Source organism: Hoplias malabaricus, chromosome 11 (assembly GCF_029633855.1).
Source record: "Hoplias malabaricus isolate fHopMal1 chromosome 11, fHopMal1.hap1, whole genome shotgun sequence".
Taxonomy (NCBI): domain Eukaryota; kingdom Metazoa; phylum Chordata; class Actinopteri; order Characiformes; family Erythrinidae; genus Hoplias; species Hoplias malabaricus.
The window spans coordinates 14,659,619-14,681,968 of record NC_089810.1 but is presented as its reverse complement, the minus strand read 5'-3'; the positions used below and the strand labels follow the sequence as shown (position 1 = coordinate 14,681,968).

Genomic DNA, 22,350 nt, shown 5'->3' with positions numbered 1-22,350 from the left:
GCATTTTCACATGTCTGACAGTACAATACCCTGCACAAGGCCACAAAATAAAAAAGCCTCTAAAGTCCAAATAAACCTTTAACAACTTATTCTTTCACTAGATGTATTTATGTATTTATATTTATATTTTCACTACACATAAAAAAAACATTCCAAAAACTAGAATGTCCCAAAATAACAGGAATTATTTTTATTCTGTTTCAGCAGCTAGATCAAAAGAATTGAGCAAATTAGTATGAAAAGGTAATATCTGTAAAGGCAGTCAGTCCAAGATTAAAAGACAAGAACAAATAGACAAAATGAGCCACAGTGAGGTAGACATTATTTGAAGATCCCAGACAGAAAACCCAACACATGCAGGAAATCCTAGGTCTACTTCCAAATATACTTGAAAGTCTTTTGAATCAGGGTAGTTATCACCTTCTGAGAGTCCATATAGGACATGAGACCCTCTATTTGTAGGCACTAGTATCTGAATTAATACTCAGAGAAGAAAACAGCACAACAGATTTTCATAGTAGTAAAGTAACAGACACGATTCCAAGATGTGCGCCTCTAAAATACTGCATATTTTTAACTGAGAAGAATCCCAGTTTTTCTTTCAAGACAACATCTATAAAGTAGAAGCCAAAAGTCATACAAGTACAGAAAAGCTTAAGAACAAAGTAAACATTCCATTAAAATACACATGACCATTTACAGCATCTCATCAGATCAGCACTTTCTTCGCTTTGATGATGTGCCAGAATGTTTACAAAAACCAATTGATGCCCAGAAACACTTAAATTACAAAGTGCATTCACAAAAAGTCAATTCATTGACTTTGCTACTCACAATTCTCATCTCAAGTTCAAATTGTATAAAAACATTCATGTCTAACAGTGACACCAACAATTCCATTACAGTTCTTTAAACCTCCTGCACAACATACAATTAATACAACCCTGTAGCATTTTACATTTGGACTAAAGACTAACCAGTCTATACACCTCAGTGATAGTATTCAAGGCAAAATAGCACCTACGGCCTGAAATGCAATAAACCCATTGAGTCAAGCAATGAAATATCACACTCAGCACTGAAATGTTTTACATGTAGACTAATCCAATGTTTCCAATTATTTCTCGAGTAAAGACACTTAAATAATCCCAATTTTTACTTCTGTAAACAAAAGTAAGAATGAAAGAAATTAAAGTGGCAGCAATTATTGCCTTATAGCCCTTATAGAACTGACTACAGAATGAGGTTTATTGCATCCTAGAGTTAAAGCTAGCTTTCAGAAAAATCCTGAAAGCCCCTCTAGGGTCCCCAAAAGCCCCCATTAAAAAGGAATTTTTGTTTTTAGAATTCCATAAAACTACCAAAGCAACATACCAAATACAAATGCACATTTCAATGGAGGAATCTCATCACTCCATACATGACTACTTACTCACAAACAATTAATCTGTAATTTTGGTCTTAGTCTCAATACCTGAACCTCTTTTCCACCATTGACCTCCACCAAAATATACTGAGCTCCAGAGTCTATAAGTATACTGCCTGTTTTTGCTCCTGTGACATACCGCCCTTGCTCTGGTTCCAGTTTTTCAGACCCTCGGGTAGACTGGTGTCTTCTTCGTAGTTACCCGTTTCCTCAACAAACTCCTCATATGTAGACTTCTCCCCAAAGGGCCTTGGACCCAACAGATCCAACATGTCTTCCTTTTCCAGAAATTCTTTTTCCAGAAGACGTTTCCCCACCTAAGAAGTCAATGAGGAAATTATGCTCAATCATTCACTGTTAGCTATGATCAGACTTAATCTGAAATTAAGGTAAACTGCAAAAAAATGTAATGTTCCTATGTACCAGTGGTGGATTTGCTTATATCCAAACTGTCTTACATTTTAATGAGTGAAATATCTGGATAAGAACTTCTCACTGTAGCAACAAAGGGGATATCCACTTTGTGTAAATTGTAAGCAAAATCATTTAAAAATAAACTTTGAACTTATGAACTCACTTTGAACTTTAATTTATGCTGAAAATTGTGATTGCAAGCTTCACATAACACACTGATGATTAAATATTAGTGTATTTTCCCATTGTAATCATTACACAAGGGATCGAGTTTCCCTGCCATTTAAACAGCCATTGGAGCATATCTAATAAGAAACAGCATAACTTTTTTTTTCTGGAAATCTCTTTGTGAGTAAAGAAAAGGGCAACAGCACTTAAAAAAACTCACACAAATCAATGAACCCATTTACTGGTGAATAAACACAGATCCACAGTTACACTTAAAGTCTGCCTGTCCTCACCTGCTGTCTGCTGCTTACCTGTTCCACCAGCTCTCGTTTCTCTGTGATGAGTTGATGGGTCCTCTCAAAGGCCTTACTAATGAGAGTCCTCACTTCCTGATCTATGAGCTGAGCAGTGGCCTCACTGTAGGGCTTCTCTGATAATAGATTGTCCTGCTGTGACAAATCGAATGCCATATGGCCGACCACGTCACTCATTCCAAACTGCATTATCTGTGTACAAAAAAAAGGCAATGTGTTATTGGAAGAAACTAGACATCGAATAGCTTAAGGAACTCGGTTAACAAACAGACAGTTACCTGAGCATAGGCAGATTGTGTGACTTTTCTCAAGTCATCCTGGGCACCTGTAGTGATTCTGCCAAAAAACACCTGCTCTGCTACACGCCCTCCCAGCATCATGCACATTCGGTCAAACAATTGTTCTTGTGTGAACAAGTACTGCTCCTTTGGAAGATACTGTGCATAGCCCAGTCCCTTTCCTCGAGGAATGATTGACACCTGTAACATCAAAAGATAAAACAAAGGCACAAGAAAAAAATCCTGGCTTGTAAATAACAGTAGGAAAAAAAATTGAACTATAATAGATTCTGTCACTGCATGAATATTATCAATCACAAGGGATATTTATATTGCTGTGCTGAATGACAAAAACAAAACATAATTGCTACCATTCCCTGCGCTCTGTATCTAGTGAAAATGTACAAACTCACACCAGGGCACCAAGACCAAGAAAAATAATCTTTAAGTAAAGAAGATTAAATCTTTCCAGTTACAGGAAAAAAAATCTGGGAATGCTTTCTCAAATCCGATTATACAGTTACATAATTTTATATAAGTTTAACCGGTTATACAAACAGCATGGGCTGTGGGAACTTTTTTTGTGTAGTTAAAACAAGTCAATGTATTGTACACGGAAATAAAATTAAAGAAATGTATGATCTACAAGGTGGAGATTTTGGATACAGCAACTACAAAGGAATACAAAGGCTAGGATAGAGCAAATGTCTGTCTATTAAAGTTTGCCACAGTTTTATTTTATATATTAAACAAGTTCATTTACTATTATAGACTCCTATTACAAATTAGCATTAGAGAAGTGCAAGGGCTACAACAACTGACACAACTGTTTATCTGTCTGTTGTCAAGTATATGTCTAGAATGACTGCCAAAAACGTATTAACCACATGTACCTTTAGCAGTGGGTCTGCATGTTCTAGAAACCAGCCCGCCACAGCATGGCCAGCCTCATGGTATGCTACAGTAGTTTTCTCAGCAGCTTGCAGCACCTGAGTCTTCTTTTCCAGACCTCCTATCACCCTTTCAATGGCCTGCTCAAAGTGCACAGAGTTCACAGCTGGACACAAGTGGCGGGCAGCAATGAGCGCTGCTTCATTACACACGTTAGCAATATCAGCCCCTGTAGGAAGACATTTATGTTGATATTATTGCTGATATATAAAAACTGGCTCAGTTGTCAAAGAGATACAATGTATGACAAGAATTCTAAATTACACAAGTATCCCAGATATTATCTGATTTTTCTTCTGTATTATTCTTGAAAGTATAATGTTTCTGCAATAGTCTGGAACAAAGGAAGTGTGACTGCAGTGACCATAATTCAGTAGGATTTGATTATCATTTGCATTCTGATGAATGATGTGATAAAGCTAAAAAATGTTTTCATTCATGATTCACCAAAGATCTATTTAATGCTTTCAGGAATAGGTAAAATGTATGTTTCTCTGACAAGAACCTTGTCAGTTTTGTGTCAAATAAATTTATAATGCTACTATGAAAATATTAACCATGGGAAATTTTAAAGAAAATGGAAGTTTACACTGTTATCTCACCAGTGAAGCCAGGTGTGAGAGCTGCCATTTTTCTGGCCAAGGCATCTGTGGTCAAGCTAGAGTCCAGCTTCACTGGTCGCAAATGTACTTTAAAGATGGATGCCCTCCCTTTAATATCTGGAGGTCCTGTATAAGAAAGACATTTTGAGGAGGAGGAAAACAAAATTATGTTTAATGAAATAAAGAAAGGCAGGCACTTCATGGAATCTGAATTATGTAAAACTTTGGGACAATTGTCAGATTTTAAGCCATTGTTTACACAATGGCTCTAAGAATAGTTACTGTCACTGTCTACTAAACTCATCTTAATTTATTTTTCATACATTAAAATGTGTGAAGTGTGTTCTGGAGGAAATGTACTTGTTTCCTCTTTGAAAACCAACGAAACATTTTACTTGACCAGTGGAACCCAATAAACCTAATAACCTATTAAAACTGCACCTGGAACAATATTAGAAAAATAAAAGTTAGAACTGATGTCATACCTATGTAGATCTGCCTGTCAAATCTGCCAGGTCTTAAAAGGGCTGGATCTAAAACATCCACTCGGTTAGTGGCTGCCATTACCACCACATTAGTGCTGCTGTTGAAACCTAAATGGGGAACAGCCCAACATTAGGCCTCAATATAGTGGTATTTTTTAAAAAGGAGTTACAGCAAGTCAGAGTGTCAGACACACACAGAAATGCAGCATATGATATAACCTGAAATAGCAACTGAACCTATATCTTACCATCCATCTCCACTAGCAGCTGGTTGAGTGTATTCTCCTGCTCATTCTGTCCACCAAAGTTCCCTCCACCTCTCTTTTTGCCCACAGCATCAATTTCATCAATAAAGATAATACAGGGAGCATGTTTTCTGGCTATGGCAAACATATCCCTCACCTGCAACATATAACAAGCAGGTTAATGGAAAATTACGACAATGACAATGAGCAAATTTAATTCTGAGGCTTTTGCAGTTGTAAAATTAACCACTGACTGACATGCCAGTGTCATGCCAAACGTCAGACTAACCACTTGTGATATAAAGAAAAGTTCTCACCCGCGCAGCCCCGACACCAACAAACATCTCCAGAAACTCAGAGCCATTGACTGAAATAAAAGGAACCCCAGCCTCTCCAGCAGTAGCTTTAGCCAGCAAAGTCTTTCCTGTGCCAGGCGGCCCTGACAATATTGCACCCTGAAAGCATATCAACAAAAGAATAAAAAGCAATTAAAGATAAAGACTATAAATTATGACAAATCCTGATTGCTTTGATAAAAACACTGTATATATTACCTTTGGAATTTTGGCTCCAAGATCCAGGTATTGTTCTGGGTACTTCAAGAAATTAACAAACTCTAAGATCTCGACCTTGGCCTCCTCACATCCAGCAATATCTCGGAACCTGACATTAATATTATCTTTGATTAATTTCGCTGTGGATTCAGTCATGCTTAAGGGGTTGTTCGATGCCTTGCCCACATTCCCTCTTGCTGATGGTCCACGTCTCAGGGTAAGGAGCAAGAAGCCCACCACCACAACAGTTGGAATGATTTTCATTAGAAATGACCTGGTGAAGTGTAATTGAGGCAAAAGTGTTAGCATTGTATGATGCAACTCTCTGAGTGTAATAAAATTATCAGAAAAAGTCTGTTTCATTTACTTATATGTAAAAAAACAAAAGTAACCAGTGCAAAGGAGTAAGTTAAAGAATGCCCTTTAAAAAGTGTTTTAAAATAAACCGTATATGAAATACCAACAGATTTCCAATCATAAAGTACATTATCACATAAATTGCCCAAGTCATAACCAGTTCATACCAGCCCTGATGTACTCACCCGTCATTCTCAGTGCTGTACACCACTGGAAGTTTCTGTGGATCATCCCAACCAAGCTCACGCTCTGCTTGCTCCAGATTTTTCTCAAATGTGTCAACAGTGCCAATATTGAACCAAACATAATTCTGAAAGGAAACAGTATGGATTGAAATCTTAATTTGCATGTGTTGGTCTAACTTATCTGATTTTAAAAAAAGTTCAAAGCTAGCTATAAAAACTAAAAACTTTATCCATAGTTTTCAATAAATATGTTTATATTGTCTCCATTAACCATTGTATAATATATATTATTCTTTCTCATAATATTTTACTCACCACTTCTGAAGTGTTTATTCCTGGTGCAGGAAGCACTCTCACATATTGCTTGTTAACCACTTCCAGACGTTCAACCTGAAAATAAAGTGCATTCACCATAAAAATCCACAACAAAATAACAAAAATAAAACTTTTCTGGGCAATGATTCACAGAAATTCTCAAAAAGTATAAATGGAATCTGATTATATCATAGTGTTTGTGTGAATAAAATTAAATCCTGTTCACAAATTATTACATGAAATTAACTGAGTGTTGCAGCACTAAGGGTAGTAATGTCATTGTTTAAATTTTAAATAAATTGTTTCTTACCAGTCCTTTAGCAAGATAACAATTAACAAAATCCCTCCAGGATATCTCTCTTCCTGTTTCTCTGAAGTGCAAGTAAAGGAATGCTGCCAACATTCCAGCTCCTGCAATAATGATATTCCTGAATTCCTTCTCATTCCATGGGAAGTCCCCCTATTACATAATGGAAAGCAAGGCAAGGGGTTTATGCCGTGAAAAGTTGTTAGCCGTAACAAACTTTTAAAAACAAATGCATGTCTACGGTAACCTACTTAGTTAAACAGACTGCTATGTTCATTTAATTTATGAATATGTTGAAGGTTATTTGGAATTTTTCTTATACTCGATATTCAAAATATTGATATGCACATATTCATTCCAATCACAAAACTTTTAATACAATTCACATACACTTTAAATCAACTAAATACTTCAGTAAATTGTAATTATGGCCATTAAAAAGTAAAATGTAATATCATATTTAAGCCTGTCTATTGGACGGGTTTAGAAAAGAACAACAACCACCAACCAGTCACCTAATACCTTAAAGAAAAATATTTTAGAAAATGTCTGTGTACTGGTATCTTTATTTGCAACAGAAGACATGCATGTTATGCTCATCATACCACATTTCCCATATCAGAGCATCCCAACTGTGACAGCTATCTTCTACTGCCCTAAATATTGTATTATGATTAAAAAAGTGAAATTTACTCTGAGCATACGGGACCACCGACTGTCATCTTCCTTTTTACCACCTCCATCTTTTCTACCTCCACTGCTGTTTTTTTGAGGCTGGGTGGCTAAAAGGAGCATATAAAGCATTAATATCTATATCACATATTAAAATGATGATGCTAGAAATGTCATACTTGATTAAAAAACGTACAGTATTGATTGTACACACACTTACATCTAGGTTCAGCAGCTGACCTGTTAACACGGGGGCCACCTTCGTTCTTTGGAAAGAATTTCTCAAATCCTGAGAAATTAAGAATAAATAAATAAGCAAAAATACTTTCACAGAATAAACCAATCAAAAATCTTTAAATAACTGAAAACCCTTTACAAATTACTCTTCCAAATTACAAAATATGGAGTGAAATATGGAGTGAAACAGAACAAAGGACCAAATGTTCATTATATATCTAACAGATTATCCCAGTTTCTTTTAAGTTGGCTAAAATATAATATATACCTTTGGGTGGTTTGCTTGAGAAGGCACTTAAATGTGACAGAAATTCTTCATTTTTCATTCGTTTCAGGAAAATATTCTGTGAAAACATGCAAACAAACAAACAAACAAACAAAAACGTTTAAATAAATGAACTAACTAATCCTTAGAAGTGCAATATGATTTATATGGAATATCACTCTACACTAAGCAATATGATGAGGGTAAATCCAGCTTTATGTTTATTGTTTGTTACAATACAAAAAATATATCTGGAAACCTATAATATACTTTAGTATCACCGATATATATGCAGATCTATACACGCTAATTTGTGCATTTTCTGATAAAGCAACCTAGTAAACAGGTCGTGGGAAATGATTAATAAATTTGGATTAAAGGTGTCGTTTTAAGGTAATGCCTTAGATCAGCCTTGTAAATCCAGGCAAAAGTTGTATACACTTAGCTGGAGCCAAGGAAGTGTGTGGATCTCATCCAGAAATAAAGGAAGAAGTCTTACCCTGATGTTTGTGTTGATGTTGAACATACAGTTCCCTGGGCTCCAGAAATTTGAGCAGAACTTCACACATCGCAGCAGGCGAACCATTCTTCGGCCGTGGCCCAGTTTATGTTGTATTTACAAGGAGAAAAACTAAAAGAACAATATAAAGTCCACGCTTCAGTCGTGCACAAAGGGTTTGTAAACAAACGTTCTCGGGATGTCCCAGTTCTGCCTGCACGACCCGCAAAACACGAACTACGCCGCCTTAATCCTTTTTTATTCACTCCTTGTCATTATTAACTGTTATACAACACACACCCCCTACAAAAAAAAGTTATTATCTGTGACTCTTTATTGCACTCTATTTGTGATCAGGCAGTGACCAGAGTTCAGAGCTCCTCTAAAGGCCGCTGAGCTCCTGCTCTGTGACGTCACAGCCCAACCACAGCAAGTGGTTGAAACAATCCATACCTCAGTCATCCAACCATTCATCAATTTTCCCACGCTAAAGTGATTACTTAACCCACCGCTCTGATCCAGCACAGTATGTCGGGACTTACATGATTTTACCTAACATTATTTGCTCAGCCCAACCCCTTAAGTGTGGAATATTATGTAACAAGTCGTGAAATCTGTGATTCATCCTCAATCGTATTACCAAAAGTTTTTCAGATATTTGAGTATGCAATATCATGCAAAGTAGCCCCCAGCACACATTGCGTGCGACTCTTTTAAAACCTTTGTAGTTTATTGTCAAATATTGTTTGGTTAATTGTGGGCTTTTGTGTGTATTGTAAAACGAAGTACGTTATTGTGAATCAAACGTAACATTAAACTGAATGTATTGTTACAGTTTCTTTGTATTGAAAAGGATTTAAATTTTCTTTCTAGATGCAACACAGCATGATAAAATACCAATTAAGTTTGGGTGACTGCAAAAACCCAGGGCACATTTAATGCTGTTAGTTTATCTTTTTATTTGTTGGATGTCAGGATGTTACTAGCATTACATTTTACAGATGTAAATGTAACTTCACAACACTTGACAACACAAGGTCTCTGTTATAGTTGTTACAGGAAAAATAAAACAAATAACATGCTGAAACATAACACAGCATTATAAAGTGCATAAACATGATCCATTCTGAGGAATCTCCAGCCCCAAAATGAAAATATACTGACTAATACGAAAAACTCACAAAGACAGACTGTACAGACTCCTGAATATCACTGTCATATACCTTAAATATTATAAGATAAACTTTTATAAGGTGTATGACATACATTAAATGTAACAACCCTTATTTTTTACACATTAAAATCATACCAGTAACAATTGTATTCTCCAAATTGATGCTGCATATATGCTTTTTGTTCGTTTTGTTGTTGTTTTTGCATTTCTGGCCATATTTGTCAGTTGGACAATGTGTGAAAATCTGAGGGAATGCCTTAGTGAAGATCTTGTGCTTGCATCATTTTAAATATGCCTCTACACATACACAGTACCCCACTAGGTACAATGAAGGTGTAAACACAGAATCATATTATGACACATTGCAATAAACTGCTTTAAATTATATATCAGACAATTCATATTTAGTATCATATCCATGATCGTTATAATAAGCAGTTATTCAGGGCCTAACTTTAAACCTTCCTAACACTCGTAGTGTTCAATGGTATTCAAGTTTCACAATGCTTGTAATGTTTTGTTTTTGGATTTTAGTTGTTTTTAGTAGGATATCTTGCATATATGTAAGTGCAAGCAAGGCTAATAAGTCCTTATACATGTTTAACTGATGACTTATAACTTCTCTCACTGAGTGTCTTGTCTGCTTTCAAGTCAACAATTATGTTGTAGTGTAGCAAATCATCAAAGATGCAAGCATGGCACAAAACCACAAGACAATTATTAAGACAACAGATAAAGAGAAGCCAAGGTTACAGGAAAGCCAGAAATGCTCCAGTCCTGCAATGTAAGCATGCTCACAATGTCAGTTTTAGCACATATTTTAGTGCGGTCACAGTGACGAGTTGTATCACTGCCAGCTGCTGCTCTACAGCTCCACTGGCTCCTCCTGTTTACGCTCTGTCATTCTGGCACATCGTGGACAGGACGTCGAGTTGTCATAATAACAGTCCCTGAGAAGCATTTAAATTATATCAGTAAGTGACTTTTTTCTTTTATCAGAATACAGGTATTTATTCAAGGTAAACAAAATTGAGGTTATGTTCATTAACCATGCAAGGAGTTAATTACAACAAAAGTGTACATACAGCACAAATTACACTGTTAAGATTAAAATACAATGTTTCCTCATAATTGACTAAAAGTTATTGGTCAGTGCTAACATAAGAAATTCTCAAATCGATACAAAGCTTTAAAAATGTCTTGTGTATTTTTTCCAATCTAAAAATTATAATTTATTCATAATTCTATTAATCTACAATAAAAGCTATGAATGTTGATGGCAGCTTTCCATAAGTAGCTTTCAAGTTTTCTGGTCTGAATTGCTGTAGACTTTTGCTGTAATAAAATTCTGAATGAAAGCTTATGTAGCTAAACCTCCTAAAAAGGCAGGATCTTTACAAATTAAGCATAACATAAGCATAACAGTCATCTGATACAACTGAAAACTGACCTGTGGAAAACAGCAGAGCACTCATGGCACACAGAGGTGTGGCTGTCAAATGGGAAAAGAATGTCACCTTCCTTGCAGAGCTCACAGACGAAACCTTTGGCTTGGCACCTCTGAAAAGAAAAATGAGAGGGGCAAGATAAATCAAAGAAATGTGAATATTCTAGACCTTTTTTGAGAATTGATGGGGAAAACATAATAGAACCTAATAATTAAATATTAAAAATATTTAAAATTCTGTGTGATAGAAAGGTGTATACATAGAAATTTACTGGGCCCACAGGAAATTTCAAAAAACACTTGGCTTTTCTGACTTTTGAAATATGCTTAGGGTGGGGCTGATGGGGGAGATGGATGTTTTCAGTTTTCTGAGTGGTAGCATGGTGCTGTCATGTTTAACTGCCTTTAATTTAATCAGGTCATTGGTTGTTTCAAACCCAGTTTTATAGATTTTCTTTGAAAAGATGATTCTCCAAGGGTCTTTCAGTAATGACAGTGTCTGTGAGGAGTTTGGTGTGTTCTCCCTGTATCTGTGTGGGTTTCCTCCGGGTGATCCTGTTTCCTCCCACAGTACAAAAACTTACGTTGGCTACTCAAAAGTATCCATAGCGGTGAGTGAATGTGTGTATGGCCCTGCTATGGTCTGATGCCCCCACCAGGGTGTGTTCCCCTTATACTCTGGGCCCACCTCAACCCTGAACTGGATAAGCAGTTACAGACAAAGATTGAATGAACGTTATAAGTTTACACTGTAACAATAGTAGTACCTTTTTCAGTGCTGTATAGAATGATTTTCAAAAAGATGCTATATATATACAGCCCTATACGTTTCTCATGGATCTGAGCAACACTTTCATGATGCAAAGGATAGAGTAAGTATGATTTTTTGAGTGTCCATGTGTCTGTACACAAACACTGTCTTAACTGAAGAACCCTTGAAGAGCCTTCTTAGAAGTATAGTAAACAAAGCCAATTGTTTTCCCATTATAAATGCATATAATAAAATACAAGTGCTTTTAAGTCCAAATATTATCTTCAGTGCAGACTTCTACAATACACCACTATGCACTCTGTCATACACTGAATTTACCCAGTAGGTCCCTCACCTCACAGTCCAGTTTAATGTGCTTGGCAAAGGTAGTGTGAATCTCAGTAAGAGAGCAGCTGAGACGACCACTGGAGATATCAATCAGGTCCTGTAGACTGTACATGTCATCATTCTCTACGAAGTGCTGACGATCCTGGAGCTGTGCAAGAAGTTGACATTAATAGAAATAAGTCAAGATAATGGGGCCTTTACATCTTACTCATATATTGAAATGTGCATTCACACAACAAAATTTTTTCTTTGTCCTTTTTTAATTAGTGCCTATTATTTATGGTGCACAATTATCCAACTTTAACAATAAGACCTGATACATTTGCCATCCCCCTCCCTTAAAGGAACATTCGGTAATAATTTTACCTTACAATTCTGCTTCAAATTCATTGTAATGCTTCACTGAACTGTAATAGGGAGAATAGAGCCTCTGCTGTTACTCCAGGCTCAGTTCTGCAGAAACTGCACTATGTAACTTTTGGAGAAGGGTAGGAAACCACCTCACTTCCCTCACACTCCATATTGATTTCAGTGTGGTGAAAATTAACTGCACTAGAAGGAGCCTCAGGAGCAAATAACCCAAAGCTTACCTTTAGTGCTTTTCCACCAAATTAACTCCATTCCTGATTCTTAGAACAGCGAACCGGCCCGTGTTTTTACATTTAGATAGCATGCAAGGATAAGTCATCAGTGGGGGGCAGTGATATATGATACACTTGTATAAACCTGCTGAGCTCGTGAACAGCAAGGAAAAGTAGCTGATGTGCTGTGTTGCACTAAATGCAGCCCCAGAAACATGCACATATGGAGCATATTCATGTTTATATAATACGTTTTAAATTACTGTGTCCTCTGTCTGATAACACTGTATTTGAGGTTCCAATCTCTTTCTGGACTTTCTGCACCTCAACACATCCACGGACGATATCATGGCTGAAGAACCATTCCTGATAGGTATTAAATTTTCTGTCTGTGAAACTAATATAGAGTACTGTCTTAGGCACCTAAGATAATTATATGTAATTAAACTAATGCCTTCTCAGTAAGCGTGGTTATTGTATAAAGCTATATATAATCACAGTAAATACAAAAAAATAATAATATAAAATAAACAATTTTAAAAGAATTATTTTTCTATAAAGTAGATGTGAGTTTGAAGAACAATGATTTATTCAGGTTTTTCCTTGACTGCATGAATTTGTTAAATCAACAGCACACATTATTTAAAATCATTATTTATTAACCGCTTAAACTAGGTATTGGATGATAACCTCAAATAATACGGACTCCACGAGGAGAGACTTGAAAATGTTAAATCAACACATTCACACACAGAATATCACACTTACTGGAATAATGTTATTTGGTTTTATTCTAATGTTGGGTGTTATTTGTTGTTTGTTTGTTTGTTTGTTGTTTAGCAAAAAACACTAACTGCTCAGATAAATAGCTTTTTAAATTTCATAATCTCTGGTGCCTAAAACTTTTGTACAGTACTGTATGTCCATGGAAACATGCTAAAAGTTTCCAAATAAGGTTTGTGAACAGGAACCGTTCGGTTCCTCATTGGTGGAAAAGTGCTTCTAGTGTTCCTTTAATATTTAGAGCTTGACTCATGTTAAATGCCTCCCATTACTTTAAGGTTTGCACAATTTAACATATTTTCATTAAGGGAACAAAATCTTGTGCCTCTAAATAAAATAAATGTATATTTAGCCTACATTTCTGGTATTTAGCTGATGCTCTTTTTTGTTTATTCTTAGCTCCGGTCGTTATAATACTCCCTGCTCTCACTTGAATAACTATTTCCTGGAAATAATAGAAAGTCTTACATAATAGTGTTAACATTACTTAACAAACTCAAAGGCTGTGGATTACATGTCTGCTTGACCTAGTGTGTGAAAACAACCGAATATGAGGGTAGTCACTGTGTTACAATTCACCTCTCCACAGCACCAGAAGAGGGCAGTGCTGCTTCATGTACAGTTTGCCATTCTCCAATTCCAGTATCATAACCAGGCACCAGATTATATTTCTCCTTCCCCACAAAAATACAAATCAAATATAGCACAACTAGGGCAAATTATATATTATTTTTTAAGCTCTCAGCAGAACCTACATGCAGCAGCAGCCTAGCCTCCATTGCCTCTTTACAGGTGATAAAGTAAGGTTTCATCAGCAATATGTCCTGACGTAACTTCTGGAATTGGGGAAAAAAAGAGACAAAATAATCACAGCATATTACACAGCAAAAAGAAAGACTTCTTTTAAAGTTACCAGGTTTTATATAAAGTGGCTATTTTCGGTGGCAGTCCAAGTCAGCAGTGCTTTATTTAAAATACTAGATTCTGTTTGACTTACTATTGATGTCCAAACATAAAAGAATAACTGTATAAATTTTCTGTATTGTAAATCAAAATATTATATTCTATATTCCAATTAGAGCACTTTAATGCTGGTCTGAATAAATTATATATATTATTTCTACAATGAACAAGACACTCACTCTGATTTCCACCAGTTCCTCCACAAAGTTAAAGAGTAGTGGATTTATCTCCTTCAGTTTCAGCACAGGTCGTGAGATCATGAGAGCCAGATAACGCATGGATGATCGACACACCTGTAAACAATAAAGCAGTCAAGAGGGCACTCACAGTGCACATACAGCAGGCCTACCATATTCTCCTCTTAGTTTAATAATAACCACAACCTTAAACAAATGAAGAAATAAAAATCTTGCTTGGCAACAGATTAGAATATGTAATATAGTGAGCAATATTGGCTTTTCATTTGTTTTATTTGTCATTTGACTAAAACATGGAAATATATATATACCTGAAACTATGTTTTGACCAGTAGTCAAAATTTGTGTGATTTTATGTGAATTTTAATATGCTTTTAATACTGATATGTAACTGTTATTCTTTGTATTTCATGACTCATTCATAAAACAACCAGGGTTAAAGGTTCATGACTTTTAGTGAATATAAGCAAACTAAGACTGTGATTAAAATGGGAGGAATTGTTTTTTATATTATTATAGGAGCCATTTAACATTTACCTTCTTAGGTTCAAACTCCCAGTTGTGGATGACACGAGCAGGAATAATGGCACTGTCATTCCAGTGGCAGCTGCTGCAGTAATACTGCCCAGTGTAGTCACACTGTCTCGCCTCACTAGGTACGCCCCCTAAAGGACAAAGTATGTAATCACATCACGCATCACATATCTAGAGTACAGCCTTGAAAACATAACAATGAACAAATTTCATACCTAGCCTTCCAAAGGTATAATTATTCTCAATATAATGAAATGTTAATATATAATAAAATTAGACCTAGGCCAGCCTCTAAAATTATCTCATCATTATAGATCCTGTTCTGATCCTTAACATGGTTAACACTTACTGAGTGAAATGGGGGCTCTGCACTCAGCACACCTGTAGTCTTGTTTGTCCAAGCCAATTTCTGGGCAGATGTTCAGTTCGTACTCGGACTGGTGGCTCACTTTAGACCTTACACATGGCTTAGTGATGAGGTTCATACACTTACTATGGCAACGATAGTAACACCCTAAGTGGAATGAACATAAAAGAATTGTTCACACTTATAAACTTTAATTATATATAGGTTAATGACAAACATCAAACAAATTAAAGAACACACACTTAACATTTGACCACAGATGATCCCCGGTTACAAAAAAATCAACTATCGATATGATTGAATATGTATGAAAATAAAAGAATAGAAGAAGTGTCTTGCTTCAGATCAATCAGCAAAACAGAAAGTGGAACACAACTGGTTGGCTGTGTTGCCCAGCAACCACTGCCATGAGACTAAGAAGGTAAAACAACTGCCTTGTGACTCTTCTTTAGTTCCCCAATGCAACCATTCAGGGGAAAGCTTCTTTAAAGCATGTAAATGGACATTTGAGACAACAGAACTGAAAGAAGAGGTCCTTGATATTTTCTGAAACATGAAAGTTAACACTGGCTTTTTTTTATGGTGGTGGTTCCTCTTCATTGCATTTGTTACACGGGCCTGAACAAAAAAGTTTTAGAACGCTTTCAAAATACTATACAAGTTTAAATGTATAGAGTATTACAGAGTGGAAGAATGAGATATGAAGACTGTTTTAATCTTTTAGTGTCTTTTAGTTCTAACCACCAGTGTCTTGCCAGCAGTATCACGCCCAGAACTATCACAAGGACTGTCTCAGAAGTGTTTTTATTTAACCAAAAAACAGAAAATCAGAAAAGTCTAATTTGTAAATGAAACCCAATACAGGACGGGAAGGTAATATGATGTGTTTCCTTCACATAATATGTATTTTTACTCTGACTAACAGAGAACTGAGCAAGAAGGTTAAAAACATGTTGTAAGTGATGTTAACACTGTACATTTCAATCTACATTTTTACTGCACTTTAATCTTTGTGTAAATTAAATATATTCATACACCAAATTACAAATGCAAATGGAATAAATGTATTTTTATTCTAAGTCAAACTCTGCATACACTCTCATAAAAGATAAATATACATTACATTCTCTTCTCCAGAAAGAGAGGTGAATATTTGTAATATTTCAATATTTCATTATAGAACTGTGTAAAATAAAAGGACATAATATAGAAAATAACAGAATAAAGAGTCCTGGAGAATAAGCTACAATTGTGTTACCTAACTGAAGGTACAGTAATGTACTTTTGAGGGTACCACCATCTTGACAGTTTTCTAACAGTATATGTAAGTGAAATACATTGACATCTTAATTTTGAAGTGTCACTCTTCCCTGCATCTGAGTACTGTTCAAAAGATTCAAAAGGTAAAAAGGAAAGAAGTTGCAATAATCTGACCTGTGCAGGTGTACCATGTTTGAATGAGGCCCCAGATGATTGTGCTACATTTGTCACATGTTTGTTTGACACTCTTGCTCTTCTCCTTAGAGAAGCGATGTTCCAGTAAGACCCGCAGGTTGGGCTCATCCTCTTCTGGATCCTATTGAAAAACATGACCAATGCCCTTTGAACAATACTGCACAAAATTGTTTCCAACACAAATATGTGAGTGTGTGTTGCCCTGCGAGGCACTGGTGCCCCCTCCAGGGTGTGTTCCTGCCTTGTGCCCTGTAATTCCAGGTAGGCTCCGGACCTACTGTGACTTTGAACTGGATAAGTGTTCCCAATACTAAACATGAATGGCAACTAGAGTCTACATACATTATCTCTGACCTCATAAATACTTGATTATTCCTAAGGACATAATTAAATGGATTTTGAAATCAAAATTTCACCAAAACTTCTGTTTGAATCAATTTGATTGATTTGGTACAATTCAGATTTTTTCTTACAAATAACAGCATGATTGGAATAACTATCTAATGCAATACAAAGTCAGGATTATTAACATGTGACTGTTACAAACAGCATTAAATAACTTTTAAGGCATGTCACTGTAAAACACCACACAAAAATCAACAAAAATTATTCAATTGTATGACCTCCAATACAACATAATGCAAAGAATTTTACATTAGGCCTGACTGAGCATTTGCAGAAGAAAATGTCTCCATTGTTTTCAGTGTTTCATGTGGTAAGCCCTTTGTTAATCTTCTGAAACATATGCTGCCTACAGACTGGTAAAAACATCAGATTCTCCCTAGGAAATCAGTTGCATCAAAATAAAGGCAAGTTTTGTAAAATAAGAAGATTTATATATGTATGTTTGTAAAGCCATTTGACTTACCTTGAGTTCCTGTAGTTTGAGGCGCAGGTGAATGAGTTTTACAACAGTGTCCTTCTGTCTCTCTGAATGCTCTGGTAGCTCTAAGATCAGCCTTTTACACTCCTCTATCGCTTGCTTCAGCTGCTCGATGTCTGAAGCCACAAAAGAACCCTCAAAACACATAAAAACAGCCTTACTTTTGTGAATAATTACATCAATATAAACAGTGATATATATATATATATATAGTGATGCTGGAGTCTATGTCTCCACTCACTGTCCACTCTAACTGACACAACTGCATTTTGGTTCACCTTATAAAAATAAAGTCAGAGACAGTATATTATCTGTTTCTACACAGCTTGTGTTAGCCGTCTTCTAGTCCTTCATCAGTGAACACAGGATGCTGTTCACAGGACACTCTTCACTAAGTATTATTGGTGGGTGGACCATTCTCAGTCTAGCAGTGACACTTATCCACTCAAAGCAGCACAACCCAAACAAACACACGACTACTTCTGTGTCACTGCAGTCCTGAGAATGATCCATCGCAATAATAATATATGTTTTGTGGTGGAGAACTAAAGAATAGAGTGAAAGTGGGCAAACTACATATGCAGAGCAACAGGTGGACAACAGCTTGTAATTGTAAAACTACAGAGTGCTCCTGTAATTGTCAGTGGAGCTGAGAGAATGGACAGGTGTTCAGTTTTATTCAAAACAGCCTTTAAGTACTATATGCCTATGTAAAGGTATATTTGCTCATATTCACCTTTGCTGTAAATTACTGACAAAACATGAGGATTTATTTAAAATCATTACTAACTACAGTGACCGTTAAACTTGATATCGCATGCACATATGTCAGTGCTAGAAAACACAAGCGGCTTTCCCTTCTTGAAAAAGCTAAACCAAAACCTTTGTTTTTGATGCCATTAGTGAAACATTCAGAGTCAGTTTTAAAGCTATTTATTGTGCATTAGCAAGATGCAGAAAAGAGTAAATTACATACCACAGGTCGAGAGAAATGGTCCTCGGCCAGCCCCAGATCCATGGCCCGATCAGAGCTTTGGCTCTTGGTCTCAGTAGAGAACAGTTCCGGCCTCACTTCTGTGGAGACAGCACAGTGATTCAGCTCTTTAACCCACCTTTAAATCACCCAAACCACCTAATCCCCTACTTTGTTAGCTGAAATAAACCATGCCTACAGCAGCACACCTTACTGAAAGAACATAGCCTGTTACATAGTTTTCCACTAAAACCACACCTTGAAATAATGATTAACTCCAGCAAGAATGTTTTCAAGTAGTTTCTGACTATTTTCAATGGCTCTGAAAATGGAACATTACTGATAAGATAACTAAGAATTGTGGCTAGCATTAACTTAAGTAGGCAATAAAATCACATGAAACAACTAGTGATGACAATTGTATGCAAATAAAATCATACGAAGGGTGTAATAAGCTCAACATATTTTTGGAGTTCTAAGGTAAAAGATAAGCCAAGAATAAACCTGAATTAAAGCCGTATTGCGTGATCAAAAAGAAGTCTCTTTGAATAGCTATTTTAAATATGCCTATCCTCAATTCATCATCAAAACAAGAGACTGTATATTCTTGTGATCAACTAATCCTTTATTTAAAGAGACCTTGATAAATGCTAACTGAAGAGAATGAAATCAATCTGCTGATTGGAAACACTTACTTGAATAAAAAAAAACCTCTACGTCTGCAGAACTGCAATAAGGTCACAATAAGTGAGCTAATAACCAGTGGACAGGTTAAGCAATAATACAGGTAGATGTACGGCCAATATTGGGGGGAGGATGTTAATTAATGGAAGCTTAGCCACTGCGGTATTATGCTAACCAAAACAAAGCTATGCATCATTAAACAAAGCATCCAACTAGTAAGTTGATTCATACCTGCATAGATTTCACAGCACAGCATGATGTCAAATGTTCGGCAACGCTTTGCACTAGAGGCACATTCAACTACCAGTTCCAGTTAATTTAGTAAAGTGCGGTTTGCTCTCAGTCTTTATAGAACCCTCAACAAACACATCTGACCAGTCACAGCGCAGAGCAGTGTCAAACAGGAAGCACCACTGTTCCTGTTTCAATGACCATGTTCCTATTTCACTTCACTCTTCTTTTTCTCACATCCTTCTAACACATACTAAGCATTAAATGTTGTCTCCTCATTAGTTGTCAAGTTAAACAATAGTATCTGATCCTGGAATAATTTCATTTTCGAATTTGAAAGAGCAAGCATTCATAAAATAAAGTTTAGTTGATGGTACTAAATGCTACCTCAGTAATAACTAATTGTTATATTCTTCAATAAAACGTTGTAGTGTACACTTTGTATTCAGACCATGAATGGAAGTCTCAAGAACAGTGACATGATAGTCATGTGCTTAACTTGACACGTGATTTGTCTGTTAAAATGTGACAAACAAAATCATTTCACTTATGGAGGCACTTTTCTTGGCTTTATTTTAGGGTAAGAAAAATCTGAATCACTTTTATTAACGTTACATTTTTTGGAAACAGTGTACTTCCAGCCTTTTAAAAGACTAAACCAAACATTAAGTTAAAGGTCCTCATATGCTAAATTATTTCCTATTAAAAGTTTCAAGACACTCCACTTTCATTTCTTGCTTTCTAAACATGACAAATCACTCACCATGTTTTGTAGGAGTTTCCTTCTTTTCTGTAGAACCATCATTTTCATCCCTATCAAAGGGGTTGACATGACCTTGGCGAAAACGTGCAAGTCTCTCATCGTATTCCATATCACTGGTTACACCTGTAGAGCACAAATGTACAGTCACTAACTGATAAAATGCAGACCAGTATTTGAGTATTTCAATATTGTATTTCTACATACTAAAGAACAAATGTCGGGTGTATGTAATAGATGTAATACATGAGCTTGAACTTTCTAAACAACGCATTTGTCTTTTATAAGCAACTCTTACTTATCACCTTTTGTGGAAGCTGTCTTTCATGACATGCCTCTTTTGACAGGTGCTCATCTGTACAAATTATGTACTAATTTGTAAGGCCATAATTCAAGCCAAATTCATTTGTATTATTTGAAGCTTAAACAAACTCCTGACTGTGTGTGTGTGTGTTATGTAGTAGCACTGTCATAACAGTCATAACAGATACATAAGGTATTGAAATTAAATTAAATTTTGATAACAAAATCACACCATAGAAAACGACAAATGACATGAAATGAACTGTTCATTTTGCTGGGGTTATATGAGATGCTGTGATGGTTATGAATATATGTTTTAATGCTTATTAGCTCCATTTTCTGAACCACAGAAATGGGTATTTTGGCAACTTTTCAATATTTAAACCTAATTCAAGAGCAAATAAAATGGCTTTATTGTAGATGATAAAATTGTATGATTCTCCAGAATTGAATATGTCATACCAAACAACTCAGAATTTCATTGTTTACCACTTAAGAATATTCAGAAATATAAAGAATACGTCAGTGGAATTTCTCTTTAATATCGTTTTGTAAGAATCGGTAATGTTGTTAATTCAGAATTCAGATTAAAACAATGAATAAATCAGTCAATTCAACCATGGAAGCATATTTAGTTTTATTACCGAATGGCACAGCAGGAAGCAGCATTTCCTCTGTAAAACTCCACTAATTCTATAAACATGTCTTAGCTGTTTTTATACAACTTCACCTTAATTCAGTGCACGTGAATATGCCCTAGTCCCTACCTCTATATCCTCTCACCCATATGTCAGCTACATGCAGCTTGAAAACCCCAACCTGAAAGTGGTTGCTCGAGTCAGTCTTTCGAGGAAACATGCTCAGTCATGTTGTTGACTGCTAACATTATTTAAGTGTTCTAACATAAAAAACACCCCATGGACTGGTTAACAAATGTAAAAATAACAATAAACTTGATTTTCACCGTTTAAATGTCAGCCCCAGTTCCAGCTCATTATTTGACAGGCATTAACAGTAAAAGCTAGCAACATCCTTACGAACCGAAACACCAAAAGAGACAAGAGAATGGTTAAAACGAAACATGTATTTTAATATGTTTTTAACGTCAACTGGTATAATCAAGACATTTCTCCAGGAGACTAAACGTTAGCTAGCACTAGCCTGCTAATGTCAACAAACCGTAGAAAGCCACAGAACATTGCAACAAGCTACTTCGAGGATAAGGATTATAAACTGAGAGCGCATTCCCGTGTATCAGGACACCTTAATGAAACCGCTGCATCATTTAAGGTGGAACGGAAATGCAAAAGAAGCACACTTCAGTCTCGTTAGCTGCAGCTCCTGTTTCATTCACTCGACAGCAACACGGTTTCTTACCTCATATTGATTTAACACCAGCACAATAATGTAGACATTATTCCGGCGATTCTGAACAATGGCTAGTGACCGAGTCTCATATTTATTTACACTGAAATGACTTATCGACCAAGAGGATTAATCATTAAATTACATTGTTAATTCTCTGACTCCAGTCTCCGCTACAGCATCGTGTGTTTGCTGTTCATGTGTAGTGACCTCTGCTGTGCGAAGTGAGTAAATAAACGGATTCATTTTATACTCGTTGGCTGCTACCTTGCCCATC

At 36.0% G+C, this 22,350-nt stretch overlaps 2 protein-coding genes across 6 annotated transcripts; both read right to left on the bottom strand.

Moving 5' to 3' along the window:
• Nucleotides 1-6: 6 nt before the first annotated feature.
• On the bottom strand, nucleotides 7-8,607 carry LOC136709242 (mitochondrial inner membrane m-AAA protease component AFG3L1-like). The gene is made up of 16 exons (XM_066684341.1): nucleotides 8,275-8,607; nucleotides 7,779-7,854; nucleotides 7,494-7,562; nucleotides 7,295-7,383; nucleotides 6,605-6,754; nucleotides 6,295-6,369; nucleotides 5,980-6,104; nucleotides 5,438-5,711; nucleotides 5,201-5,338; nucleotides 4,887-5,040; nucleotides 4,639-4,746; nucleotides 4,154-4,279; nucleotides 3,494-3,720; nucleotides 2,601-2,801; nucleotides 2,320-2,514; nucleotides 7-1,743 (listed from the first exon to the last, which is right to left on the bottom strand). The coding sequence occupies exons 1-16, from the start codon at nucleotides 8,359-8,361 to the stop codon at nucleotides 1,528-1,530; spliced, it is 2,310 nt and encodes a 769-aa protein (XP_066540438.1). The 5' UTR covers nucleotides 8,362-8,607; the 3' UTR covers nucleotides 7-1,527.
• Nucleotides 8,608-9,222: 615 nt separating this feature from the next.
• Nucleotides 9,223-22,274, bottom strand: def8 (differentially expressed in FDCP 8 homolog). Of its 5 annotated transcripts, none has more exons than XM_066684931.1 (12): nucleotides 22,086-22,274; nucleotides 20,409-20,531; nucleotides 18,734-18,831; nucleotides 17,743-17,892; nucleotides 16,854-16,995; nucleotides 15,402-15,566; nucleotides 15,056-15,183; nucleotides 14,501-14,614; nucleotides 14,114-14,194; nucleotides 12,002-12,142; nucleotides 10,899-11,008; nucleotides 9,223-10,398 (listed from the first exon to the last, which is right to left on the bottom strand). In XM_066684931.1, exons 2-12 carry the CDS (start codon nucleotides 20,515-20,517, stop codon nucleotides 10,314-10,316), a joined length of 1,323 nt encoding a protein of 440 aa, XP_066541028.1. In that variant the 5' UTR covers nucleotides 20,518-20,531; nucleotides 22,086-22,274; the 3' UTR covers nucleotides 9,223-10,313. The 5 variants fall into 5 exon arrangements, with proteins under 5 accessions (XP_066541028.1, XP_066541029.1, XP_066541030.1 ...); XM_066684932.1 differs by having other exon boundaries at nucleotides 22,219-22,258; XM_066684933.1 differs by lacking the exon at nucleotides 22,086-22,274 and adding an exon at nucleotides 21,972-22,062.
• Nucleotides 22,275-22,350: the final 76 nt, after the last annotated feature.

Excerpts from the sequence above, each read along its gene's own strand:
- LOC136709242 (XM_066684341.1), bottom strand. The coding sequence starts at position 8,361 with ATGGTTCGCCTGCTGCGATGTGTGAAGTTCTGCTCAAATTTCTGGAGC. Across the intron at positions 6,370-6,604 it reads GTTATCTTGCTAAAGGACTG|GTTGAACGTCTGGAAGTGGT; the intron begins GTAAGAAACAAT and ends CTTTATTTTCAG. Across the intron at positions 2,802-3,493 it reads ATGCAGACCCACTGCTAAAG|GTGTCAATCATTCCTCGAGG; the intron begins GTACATGTGGTT and ends TTGATGTTACAG.
- def8 (XM_066684931.1), bottom strand. The coding sequence starts at position 20,517 with ATGGAATACGATGAGAGACTTGCACGTTTTCGCCAAGGTCATGTCAAC. Across the intron at positions 17,893-18,733 it reads ACCATTTCTCTCGACCTGTG|GGTTCTTTTGTGGCTTCAGA; the intron begins GTATGTAATTTA and ends ATGTGTTTTGAG. Across the intron at positions 11,009-12,001 it reads ACATTAAACTGGACTGTGAG|AGGTGCCAAGCCAAAGGTTT; the intron begins GTGAGGGACCTA and ends TTTTCTTTTCAG.